This window comes from Mesoplodon mirus (genome assembly GCF_964341445.2).
Source record: "Mesoplodon mirus genome assembly, chromosome: 3".
NCBI lineage: Eukaryota > Metazoa > Chordata > Mammalia > Artiodactyla > Ziphiidae > Mesoplodon > Mesoplodon mirus.
In genome coordinates, this window is record NC_138978.1 from 54,415,595 (window position 1) to 54,428,763 (window position 13,169).

At 40.4% G+C, this 13,169-nt stretch overlaps 1 protein-coding gene across 1 annotated transcript in view; it reads right to left on the reverse strand.

Moving 5' to 3' along the window:
• Window positions 1–6,056, reverse strand: part of LOC309799133 (uncharacterized protein C1orf87) — a gene marked incomplete at both ends in the record, with an annotated part of 88,865 nt that extends 82,809 nt beyond the window's left edge. Inside the window, 1 exon segment of the mRNA XM_082612139.1 lies at window positions 5,950–6,056. Within this exon segment, the coding sequence (XP_082468265.1) occupies window positions 5,950–6,056 (107 nt within the window).
• Between the last annotated feature and the right edge of the window lie 7,113 nt (window positions 6,057–13,169).

The window sequence follows — 13,169 nt, forward strand, 5'->3', positions numbered from 1 at the left end:
TATTAATGTGAAGGGCTTTGAGGGATTAAAAAGTGACAGAATATGGGCTCCATGAGAGTCATGTGGAAAAATAAAGAATTTTATATTTATTGGCTCTAAACATCAATGTACATTATTACAAATATTTGCTATTCTTTCCCATAAAATCTCAGAGTCAACTTCCCCTGTGCTTAGAAGTTCTATACCAACAGCAATGTAACTATGGAATAAAATGCTTTGGGTCATTGATTCTTGGCATGGGAAGGAACTATAGAGTCCAACTTTATTCACCAGAAGCATCTCTACTCACAGGAGTTTCTTGAAAGGGACCCAATTCCTCTTTTATTTAACAACTCAATTCCCAGATTCTTTAAATGTTCCCCTAGGCCACATGTCACACCCTGGAGCTTCCATAATGCCATCCCTTTAGTGCTTGCACCTTTAGTGTGCCAGGATCCCTCCTAAAATGTTGCATCCAGGATGAAGCATAGTACTCCCAGGTGACAGGTCTAGTTCTGAGTATGATGCCTGCCTCCTGCCCCACCCACCATTCCTCTATCTGGACACCTTTGGCTCATGCTGAGCTCAAACCCAAGTGTACAGGGGAAAACCCTCCATTTTGTCCTCCACTCTACTCTCTACTACTACCACACACTACTGGTCATCAAATATGTGTGGGTTTTCCCCACTCCAAGCAGTTCTTTGACATCAGCTGAGGGTCCTACATTTCAATTCCGTTCTGACACTATCTACCTGGAATTAGCACTGATGCCACAGGTTAAGGGCTCAGTCACACAAGACTGCCCTGCCCCCTTCAGGTGTCAGTCACAAGTCCAGGTTGTTACCTATATTTCTGACAGGGTGGCTATAAATTAGGGTTCCCATAATTCCCTCCTCAGGTTTGATGAATTTGCTAGTGTGTCTCACAGAGCTCAGGAAAACCATTTACTCGCTAGATGACTGGTTTACTGTAAAAGGATACAACTCAGGGAGAGCCAGATGGAAGAGATGCAGAGGGCAAAGTATGTGAGGAAGGGCATGGGACTTCCATGCATTCTACAGACATAACACCCTCCCAGCACATAGATGTGTTCAGCAGCCTAGATGCTCTCTGAACCCCATACTTTTGGGATTTTTAGGAGGCTTGCTCATGTAGTTATGATCAATCATTCACTCTGTTTCCAGCTTCACTTCCCTCTAGGAGGATAGGGTGGTGTCAGGGGCTGAAAGTTCCAAGCTTTTAATCATGGCTTGGTCTTTCTTGTGACCAACCTCCATCCTGGAGCCACCCAGGATCCCACCAAGAGTATCCTCATTAGAACAAAAGACACCTTATCACTCAGGAAATTCTTAGGGCTTTAGGAGCTTTGTGTCAGGAACTAGGGTCAAAGATTAAATAGTAGAACAAATGATACTCCTAGTGCTCTTATCTCTTAGGAAATTGTGAGAGTTTTAGGGGCTCCATACCAGGAGCTGGGTGGGAGCAGAGACCAGTATGTATTCTTTTTTTTAATTTAAATTTTTTTTTCATTTTTAATTTTTTTGGCTGCACCGCACAGCTTTTGGGATCTTAGTTCCCCAACCAGGAATCGAACCCGGGCCCTTGGCAGTGAAGGCACAGAGTCCTAACCAGTGGACCGCCAGGGAATTCTCAGAGACCAGTATGTATTCTACTACTTCACAGCAAGTAAAACCAAACATTTATTCTATATAATCTCTTACATGTACCCTTATCTAAAAACATACTTTACATATATTTCTCTTGATTTTACCTTGCTGGTTTTCACTCATTTTCCTGCCAAGTCTTCCCAGCATTCTACTACCTACCTGTTTACTAAAGTGATTTGTCTATCTTCCTTCAGTTGAGGATTTCAAAAAATGTTGACTAAGAACAGGGTCACACATAAATCCTCTCAACCTCTCCACCTCCAACACATTGTGTTTACATCCATTGTTCAGTCACTACCAAGTTGGTATGTCGCCTGTCTTAATATTATTCAGTCCAGAATTCTCTGCCTTATTTCAAGTCTTTGTGAGAAAAATGTGCCTAATGACTCACTGAAATTAACCAATTAACTGTGCTTTATGATTCCCTTCATCTGCACTGCAGTAACCTCATCAATAAAGAGAATGCGGTCAGTTTAACATGCTCTGTTTTTTAGTCAACATACACCAACCCTTAGTGACCATCACCTTTGTGTTTTGTTCTCACATCTAATATACTTAATTCTTTGGTCTGTAATTTTGCCAGGGATTGTCCACAAGCCTCAAGTTCTGTGATTTCATTACCAACTTTTATCTCTTTTTAGAAAATAAGATATTTGTCTCAAGTCAACTGGCATATGTTCTTCTGGATCAGCTATCAGATAACTCATCAGGGTTCCATAGTAATATCTTCGTGTTATTTTAGCATCATGGGCCTTTAGACTTATATTTAAAGCGCTAAGAATTGTCTTTCTAGATCTTTCCTTTTCTTGGCATCTATTGTACTCTAATTCATTTATTAGGCTTTCAATACGTACAAGACTTTGCACTCAGTGCTGAGGGTACAGTTGTACACATAGAATTTACAGGTAAATGAGGGGAACACAGAAATGCATAGGAAATTGTCAGAGTGCAATAATCCCTACGAATGCTATGGGAGCCCACAGGGGGAGGGAGGCAGGCAAATCTGAGGCTGGTGATGGTGGCACTTCATTAGATTTGCGTTTTAAAAAGATGGTGCTGGCTATACTTGAGAACTGGGCTTCTCAAACACGAATGTTGCATAGGCCTCACCTGGGAATTGACAACAGTGCAGATTCTGACTCAGTATGGCTGGAGAGGGGCCTCAGAGTCTGCATTTCTAACAGAATCCCGGGTGAGGTTGACATTGATGGTCCATAGACTACCCTTTGAGGAACAAGGATTCAGAGAGTGAATGAGAGAATGAGATTAGAGGCGGGAAGCAGGGTTGGAAGGCTGGTGTAGGGATATATGAGGAAAACGATGGTGGCACAAACTGAGGGACACCTGTTTTACTCTTTAAGCCTGTACCTTGATCTTTTTTGTGAAAAATATATATTCTAAGTAGGCATTGAGTATTTTCCGTTCATCTCCTGTTAGTAACTGTCCAGGCTAAACTAAAAACAGATGGAGGGAGTGCTATTCCAGTCTTAATTCTTAATAAGTGGCCTGACTTTAAGTTCACTGAGGCCTCAGTTGTCTCACCTCATCTGTAAAATGGGAGACTGGTTGTTATGGGTTATGTGCCTCCCCCCCAATTCATATGTTGAAGTCCTAACCCCAGTATCTCAGAATGTGACCTTATTTGGAAATAGGGTGACTGCAGATGTAATTAGTTAAGATGAGGCCATGCTAGAGTAGTAGAGTTATAAGCCAACTGACTGGTGCCCTTATGAAAAGAGGAAATCTGTACACAGACACATATATAGGGAGAGACAAGGAGAGAGACCTGGAACAGAAGGATCCTTCCTGGGAACCTCAGAAGGAGCAGGGCTCTGCCGACACCTTGGTTTTGGCTGACACATCTCCAGAACTGTGAGACAATACATTTCTGTTGGTCTAAACTACCCAGTTTATGGCATTTTCATTCAGCAGCCCTAGCAAACTAATAGACTGACTTGTACCTTGAAGGTCACTTCTCTGACTGATATACTATCCATCTTTTCCACACATCCTATAAGAAATCTGAACTAAATGTGGTTACATGAGAATAGTTCTATTTTTCCATCCATTATTAATTTGTAATGTTTTTTTAATCCAGATTTTCCTTATAGAGACTTCTTCCTCTTTTGGCTTTTACTTATGTTTCTTATGTACATTTTTTACTTATGGGCTCAACTGATTTACCCCAAAGAAAACACCTTCTTGAGGCCCTGGCTGAAAGGTGTAGATGTAGCATGACTAAAATGTTTTTTAGAGTCAGACTTTGGAACATGCGAAGGCATGGTAGTGGTGGGTCTGTCTTTAACTCAGCCTCTTGAGAGTTATTTATTTTTGAACCATACAAGAATATTTTAGGAAAGCTTGTTAACTGTCCTATGTCATTCCAGCAACAGTAATATCAAGTCCATAGAAACAGAAACAGAAACAGAAAACTTATCTTAATATTAAAAAAACCAATTGTTTTATTGTCTGTGTCATAGAAGAAAGAGAACTGTGTCTTTTATTTCCAATTAATGTAGTTGATGTAATGTACTCTTATTTCCTGAATCTAAAGTTTAAAGAATAAAGAGAAATAAATACAGGTACCTTCTTATAAGACAGATGGAATTTTTCTCTACTTTAAAAGGACAAGGATGCTTCCCCTACCTCCCACCCCCATTAGGAACGTATTAGACTCTGATACCCCTGGAAAAAGGAAGGGGTTGAGGATGAAGGGGTTAAACAAACAACCTCAAAGAGGAATGGAAATTAGTAGAATAGCAGTCTTCCAGGTAGAAGGAGAATTGAGCAAGGCATTCCAACTGATCTTATTTACTTTTCTGGACAATAACTGGGATTTGTCAAGATCAGCAGATCTTGAAATAATCACTTATCACAGTATCTTAGTTTCTTCATCTACAAAACAGAGATAACCTGGCATAGAATATAAAAGGGATGCCAAGTGTTTCATAGAAAGAGATTTGATTTTTTACTTAATGTCTTGTATCCATGGAAAGATTTGCCTCAATAATAATAGCAGAACCATTTATTAAGCACATTGAATATACTTCTAGGCACTGGAAAGATGTTTTGCATACTTTTTCTCATTTGATCCTCACAACAACCCTACTAGATAGATGGATTTTATCCCCACTTGATAGAATCTGAGGCCAGAGATGTTCATTCACTTTCTCAATGTCAAAAGTCTAGGAAGGCACAGAGCCAGGATTCAAACTCACATCTCTCAGGTCTGTAGGGATCTCAAATGTATGACTCACGTGTTGCAAAGCTCACTTCCTGTACCATGACAGACATTACTAATTGATTACAGTACTCATTTTGGAATCCCTTGGGGCAACCATACTGATTGGTGGGGAGGTAAAGCCCATTTGCCCTTCTAAAGCCTATACTACATAACAGTAGTCCTCATGGCCTCATCTTCAGGGATTCTGATTTAATGGGTCTTGGGTTGAACCCTACATCTTTATTTTTAAGGACTCTCCAGGTGATTCTGATGATAGCCAGGTTTGGTGTCCACTGCTTTCTGAACCTATGTTCAATGAGGTTAGATCTTTGTGTTTCTCTATTTTTTTGGTCTGTGGGTTTCTGAAATAGAGGAAAGAACTAACGAAATCATTTTAGGAGGGAAAGTAATTATTAACTGCTATTTATGGAATGTCTACTAGATGAAAGGCAGGGATAGTATCTTCTTTTTCTTATGCAAACCACCAAAACTCTTGAAGGAAGAACTGGTCATACTTGTCTGTGCCAAACATCTAGAGAATTTTAGCGATACATGAGTGTCCCCCTTCAAGTGTGACTGTGATGAGTTTAGAGGAAGAAAGCCCTCTTAGTTATGTTCTGAGAAGCCCCTATTGGAGGAATATGGATTATGAAGAAAAGTAAGTGAAACTCTTACAATTTATGACTCATTACCAAGCCCACTCCTTTAATTCATAACAGTTTGATTAACAACCTTCCCCTCTCCCTCCCCACCCCCCAAAAATTACTAATGTGGTAGATTACAAACCTGATGAGAAGAAGCAGCAATACTCCATTAATATTTATAAATGTCTCAATGCTTATATTTCCCATCTATTTGGAAAATCAGCCCAAGTAATTAAGGAGTGTGGGGAATTACAAAGATAAAAGCTTTATGAAAACACTGTGCATAGAAATTATCAACACTATTTTACTTTTACTGTTTCATCTTAATGACTTAATTTTCCACGGACAGCATTTTTAAAATGTAAATTTCTGGATTAAAGAAAAAACTTCATTATCATCCAAGCAAAACAGGTATTTTTCAAATAGTAAACTTACATCTTTGGCTTCTCCACAAGGTATCGAAAATGTTTACTTCCAATGATTTTCACCATCATCTCAGGCATTGCATTTGATCCACGGGCAGTCTTCCAAACTGAAGACATAATTCTCAAAACCTCTTCAAATCCTTGGGGGTGGAAAATAAGTAAAACTCTTTCTCTGGATTTTCCACTAGGCAAATGTAGCATCCTTGTCAATAATAACAGCAACAATAATAATAGCGAGACCAAGTGCTTTACCTATTTTATTATTTCAGTATTTCTAATAAAATCATGAGAAAGATACTCTTAATTACTACTATCATTCTTGTCTTACAGTTGAGGGAACAGGCATAATGTAGCTAAGTAACTTATCCAATATCACATAACAGAAATTAGCAGAGTTGGGAATTCCACCTAAGAGGTCTGCAAAACTGGTTGACAGCCATTCAGTGACTCTGCCTTCCTGTACTATAAGTCAGGTGACAGGATTCTTGTGAGGTCAGAGAGGAAACCAGAGCTCTAGAGGGACATGTGAAGAACTCAAATTCAGTTTTGAAGCTCAGTTTCCCCATTTATGAAACCAGAATAATTCCAGTTCTGCTCTCTGGATTTAGGGAAAAGCCAATGAGATCATGCACCTGAAGGAACACTGTGCATAGAAAAGGGGATTTTTCTCATTATCACTGATCTGTTTCTGCAACAATGCAGTGGATCTAAAGTTAAGATCCAGCACTAGATATTCATTGCATGTTTAAATAGGTGTGATGCCAGGGGAAACTTAGAAGTTCTATAAACCTGGTCCCAGGCTAACCATTCCCTATCAGAGGCTCTCAGAGATTGAAAGGCTTTTAGAAATCATTCTAATCCAAATGCTCCCTCTACAGATTGGGAAACCAAGGCCCAGAGAGGGTGTTATTTGACCAAGGTCACACAGCGAGTGAGAGCATACTTGTTTCCAGTACTCTGGTCTGATAAGTAGACCAGGGTTCTTCCCAAAACCCTAGCTTCACTTAGTGTGTGGTGAGCAATAGGACCTGCTCTGCGAGGGTAGCCTCATCCCTACAACTTCTTTGAAGCTATCTGGAAACTTCAAGGACCAGAATTTGTGATTATGGGGGTCCTCTCTACCCAACAGCTGCGTGTCAATCCTTTCCCTGGAGAGCTCAGTGGGGGCAACCTTACCACTCGGGCGGCTCAGGGGTGCGTGTCAATTACAGAGGTAATTGACAGAGGCAAGATTTGAATATAAACCTACATATATCCAAAATTTCTAGGCATTCTTTATTATGCTAAAAGTCTTCAGCAAATGTGGGTAAAGGCACTTTAAACTGACTCCAGAATGGTGTTATTTCCATAAGCAGCAGCAGCAGTCCCAGCATCCACAACCCCTGACTCCTGCCCTCTAACTGTATTGTGTTTTGTGCTTTACTGTATCATCTACTGGCACATGCTGCCAGAGATGGATAATATACTGGGCTCCCCTCTAGGGCTCACTCTCTAGTGGGCAAGACATACGGGCATATTCTATGATATACAAAGTACCAGGGGAGTAGAGAAGAGGGGGCAGCTCCCTTCTCCCTCCCCGAGTCCAGCTTTCACGTTGTCACCAGATCAGTCCTCCCAAGGTACAACTCTGATAAGCCCCCTCCTCTAGTCCAATGTCTCAAAGGCCTCCCATCAGCCATGGAGAATGTCCATGGTTTCAAAGTCTTCTGTGCCCTGGCCTCAAGCTAGACCTAACTCGCTATCCCACTACTTCTCCCAGACTTGCTAAACTCCATTCAACCTGGTCCACTCACTGGCCTGAATCTACCTTTCATTTCTCTGCCCCTGTGGTTCATTCTCTTCCCTCTGTCTACAATACCCTTCTGTTTCCTCATTGTGTCAGCCTGCTCTCCATTCTTTAAGTTCCATCTCAAATGGCCAAAAGTATGTGCCTGGGAATCAGATACCTTGGGTTCAAGTCCTGGCTCTACTGTTGCAATGTGATCTTACTCAAGTCACTTAATGTCTTTATACCTTAGTTTCATCTTCTATAAAATGAGGGTGATGTTTTGTAAAGATTAATTGAGTTATATAAATAAGGCATTTAGAACAATGCCTGACACATAAGGAGCAATATAAATGTTGGCTTTCATCATTATTATAATTATCTGTCAAGAAGCCAAACCAGATCCCAGAAGCTGAAAAGGATTTCTCCATTCTCTGTATAATTTGGTTTCTCTTTTATAAAACGTGTCTTTCTTTGCCTGTTTGCATCAGTTATCATACCTTCCAGGACTATGCTTGTGGTAGGCTGAATAATGGCCCCCAAGATGTTCACATCCTAATCCATGGGAGCTATTAATGTTACCTCCTGTGGCAAAAGGGACTGCGGATGTGATTAAGTTAAGGATCTTGAGAAGAGGAGATTATACTGGATTATCCAAGTGGATCCAAATATAATCACAAATGTCCTTAAAAGAGGCAGGCAGTAGGAGATTTGACTACAGAAGAGGAAGTAGGAGATATGACCTTGAAAGAAAAGGGTTAGAGTGATTTCAAGAAGAGGTCCTGAGCCAAAGAATGCAGGTGGTCTCCAGAAGCTAGGAAAGGCAAGGAAACAGATTCTCCTCTAGGGCCTCCAGAAGGGACCACAGGCTGCTGATCCCTTGACTTTAGTCTCACTTTAGTGAGACTGCTTTTGGGCATCTGGCCTCCAATTTGTGTTGTTATAAACCACCAAGTTTGTGATAATGTATTTATTATAACAGCCATAAGAAATTAATGCAATGCCACTGAAGGATCTTCTTCTTTATAGAACTGATCATACTCTATGGCTTGAGTAGGCTGAACAGTTCTTATCAATGGCTAGTACACAGATGTCAGAAGATAAAGAAGTCTTCTATCTGCCCACAGTTTAGTAACCTGTGAGGATAAGGTGTTGAGGCTGCTGGCAGAGATCTATATCAATACATACTACCTTTTTTTCAGTAGAAGAGGAGGAAGCCAGATCAGAACTGAAAATAGAGCCAGTGTGTTAAAAGTGACAAGACAAAGAGCCTAGATCAAGCTATACCTGAAGCTAGAGTCTAGAATTCCCAAACAGAGGAGAGATAAATTTCCCTTTTACTTAGGATATTTTGAGATGGGCCTCATTAATCTTTACCCAGAGAGTTCTGACTAATACAGAGACTCTTAAACTTCATGTTGCTAAGGTTTATATGTGGGGCACAGTTAAAAGATTGAATGACATTTTAAGTTTCACTATAAATTCTGTGATAAAGCTTGACGGAGTAAATTGATCTTGATCATATCTGATATTCTACTAAAGACTATCCTTTGACCTTATCTTGACTTAGAGGTTTTATAAATGCTAACTAGAAACATAATGGCATTGGAGGGAGGCTTTCCATAATGCAGCTGTTCTATCAGTTTGGAGGTATTTAAATGAAATTTGATATATTTTTTCAGACCCCAGGGAGCCTTTGATTTGTCATTTCCTAGCCAAGCGACCTTGAACAAACAATTTAACTCTTTTATCTTTAAGGTAGAGACAAGCAATAACTACAGTCAGAGCTGCAAAGAAAATCTAGGTGTGTTTGACTCTAGAAGTAGCCTTTATAACCACAACTCCACACCTCCTCTGTGGATGTTAGTTAGCCATTGTTGTTGTTATTATTGTTACTATTAATGTTAATGTTTTTATTGGCATTGCTTTAAGGCTCTAAGTCCCTTAGCGAAGCAGCTTCTGTGACAGAATTCTTAAGAAGGAATGGCCTTTTCTTATCTGGGATTTTTTTTTTTTTTACTTCACACTCTGCTTTATGAAATGACATAACCAGGAAACATCTCTCCGGTGGTTTATATTAAACAAGACAAAACAAAAAGCTATGCAATAAACGTCTCCATAAGATTAAATACTGCAGTTAAAACTGCCTTCCTTGAATTCAACAGCTTTAGATTACGAGTCACCAGAGAAAGATTCCAGAGAAACATCTCCATCCAATAGAGTCAGCTCTCTCCCCTTCACCCCCCATAAAGATGAATAGCTGTAATAAGGGGACCAAAGAATGCCCCCACCTAAAACTTCATGATTTTACATTTACCATCAAACAGACTAAGGAAGAGGAAAAAATTGTCTCCAGTGTTTTGTTTTTGCCCATATAAGTCAGAACAGAATGAGTTTATAAATAGGAAGCGATAAAACACTACTCTTTTGAACAGTTTATTCAAAGATCTATAAAACTGAGGCATTTTACATTGAAGTCCCTGTCCAAAAAGAGAAGGGACAAATACAAATGTAAGCTGAGCTGTGTTGCAAAGAATATGGGGTATTATACTTTTTTTTTTTTTGGCCAAAGAAACATACAGGACCCAAGCCAATGATCTTTATGACTAATGGAGGATGTCAAGTAAAAAGATGAATGAGGGCAGGCGGATTTTGGAACAGAATGCAAATATGGCCAAGTTTCTTTCCTCTTTAAAATGCTCTCATGGCTCTGGAAAAACAAGGTCATGTAGCATACTACATGGGTTGACTTTGGGCCCTATATTAGTTTGGGTAGATGGGTTGACTTTGGGCCCTATATTAGTTTACCAGTGTTGCCATAACAAGTACTACACAGTGGGTGGATTAAAAACAGAAATTTATTGTTTCACAGTTCTGGAGGCTAGAAGTCCAAGAAGGTGTCAGGAGAATTGGTGGCTTCTGAGGGTGGTGAGGCAGAATCTCTTCCATGCCTGCGTCCTTGTTCCTAGTGGTTTATGGACAATATTTGGTGTTCCCTTGGCTTGTAATTTCTGCCTTCTTGTTCACATGGCATTTCCCTGTGTGCACATTTGTGCTCACTCTACTCCAGTATAACCTCATCTTACCTCTGCAGTCATTCTATTTCCATATAAGGTCATATTCTGAGGTATTGGGGGTTAGGATTTCAATGTGTGAATTTGGGGGGCATACAATTCACTATTGACTGAATATTCACGCTCCTCCCCCATCTATATGTTGAATCCCTAACCCCCAATATGATGGTATTTGAGGAGAGGCCTTTGGGAGGTAATTAGGTTCAGATGAGGTCATGGGATTGGTGCACTTATGAGGAAAGCAGGGACCAGAGCTCTTTCTCTTCATCCCGTGAGGATACAGCAGGCAAGTGTACCTCTGCAAACCAGGAAGAGGGTTCTTTCCGGGAACTGAAATGGCTGGCACCTTGATTTTGGACTTCCCAGACTTCAGAACTTGAGAAGTAAATGGTTGTTGTTTAAACCAGTCAATCTATGGTATTTTTGTTATAGTAACTTCAACTAACTAAGGCATAATTCAATCCATAAGAAGGCCTAACTGCTTGGATACAAAATCTGGCTCTTCACTTAGTATGGTGTTACTTCAGGCAAGGTACTTTGCCTTTCCGTAACTTTATATCTTCATGAGTAGTACCAATGCCTACAATCATGTAAGGTTGAAAGGAATTAACAAACATTTAGGATAGTATTTGGTATATGGTAAGGGTTTGTCTTTAGCCTTCCTCCTTAGGATGATATACATGTTCTTTCTTTCTTTCTTTATAAATGTATTTACTTATTATTTATTTTTGACTGTGTTGGGTCTTCATTGCTGCACGTGGGCTTTCTCTAGTTGTGGAGAGCAGGGGCTACTCTTCATTGCCATGTGTGGGCTTCTCATTGTGGCGGCTTCTCTTGTTGTGGAGCATAGGCTCTAGGCGCCCACAAGCTTCAGTAGTTGTGGCACAAGGGCTCAGTAGTTGTGGCTTGCGGGCTCTGGAGCACAAGCTCAGTAGTTGTGGCACACGGGCTTAGTTGCTCCCTGGCATGAGGGATCTTCCCGGATCAGGGCTTGAACCCGAGCCCCCTGCATTGGCAGGTGGATTCTTAACCACTGCACCAACAGGGAAGTCCCACATGTTCTTTATTATGGCCTCCTTGGTTTGGCTGTTACTCACTTCTCCAACCCCATCTCCCTCTCTTTCTCCCCAGCTGAAGCTTCACCAAGTTACCTGCAGTTCCTTAAAAACCTCCCATGGAGTTTTATCCCTCATGCCTTTGCAGAAGTTGTTGTTTTTGCTTGAAATGTTTTCCTCATGACCCTGTTTCTTTCAAGATAAGATCGAATGTTACCAATTCTGTGAAGTTATCTATTCTCAGTGTCCCTAGGCAGGTAGGTCTGCTCTCTTCAGTAAACTAGCAGTCTAAATGAACCCATGGGTTAAATCCAATTCACCTGCCTTCACTAATCAAGGTTATTTTAAGATTTGCTTGCTCTCCAAGCAGCATGTCCTCCAAGCAGCATGTAGCCTGAACAATAAGATGTTTGCCTGAGCTGTTTTCTAGGACTTGGAGTCAGCTGTGTCTAGTTTGAGCTGAGCCAGTTAAGACTTGATAAGACCACTGACCCTTTAACTGGGCATGCGCGAATGTCCACTCAATGATCTTTTGAACGTGCATAGGCCTATAGCTCTTAGTTACGCCTGCGCAGAACAACCATTGTTGCACCTTTTCCCAATCACCTTTCTCCGCTCCCATGCCTCAGGCCTACCACTTCATTATTCGTTATCCCATAAATACCCCAAGCCCCTTGCCTTCTGGGAAGGAGGTAGATTTGAGATTTGTTTTTCTGTCTCCTTGCTTGGCTGCCTTGTGAACAAACCCTCTTTGCTGCAAACTTCAGAGTCTCAGCATTTTGACTTGCTGTTCATCCCGCAAAATGAACCTGGTTTGTAATATTAACACTTATTGCTCTCAATTGTAATTACTGATTTATTATCTTTTTTCCCTACCCGGTTTCTCTTGTTGATGGTAAATATTATGTCTTATTCATCGTATGGCCAGTTCTAAGCACAGTGCTGGCACATAGTATGTGATCATAAGTATATTTTAAATATATGAAAGGAAAAAAACATATGTTGAATAATTTGTAATAGCATAATATGAATTATGATAAGTAAAGACCATTTAACAAAGGATAGCATCTTCTATTTAAGATTTACAATATGTCAGTCACTGAGTGAGTCACTTAGGTGTGGTATCTCATTTAATTTCAGTAATGTTCCTATAAGGGATATATTATTTATTTTTTTGTTCTGTTGAGGAATCTGGTCTCAGAATGCCGGATCAGACAGGACTTTTGATGGTAAATAGGAGAAATTCCACTAAAGCCAATGATAGCAAAAGGGGCATTTCTCATGAAACTCGAGTACAGAAATGAACTCAGGTCTCTGGCACAGTCAGGGACATGGA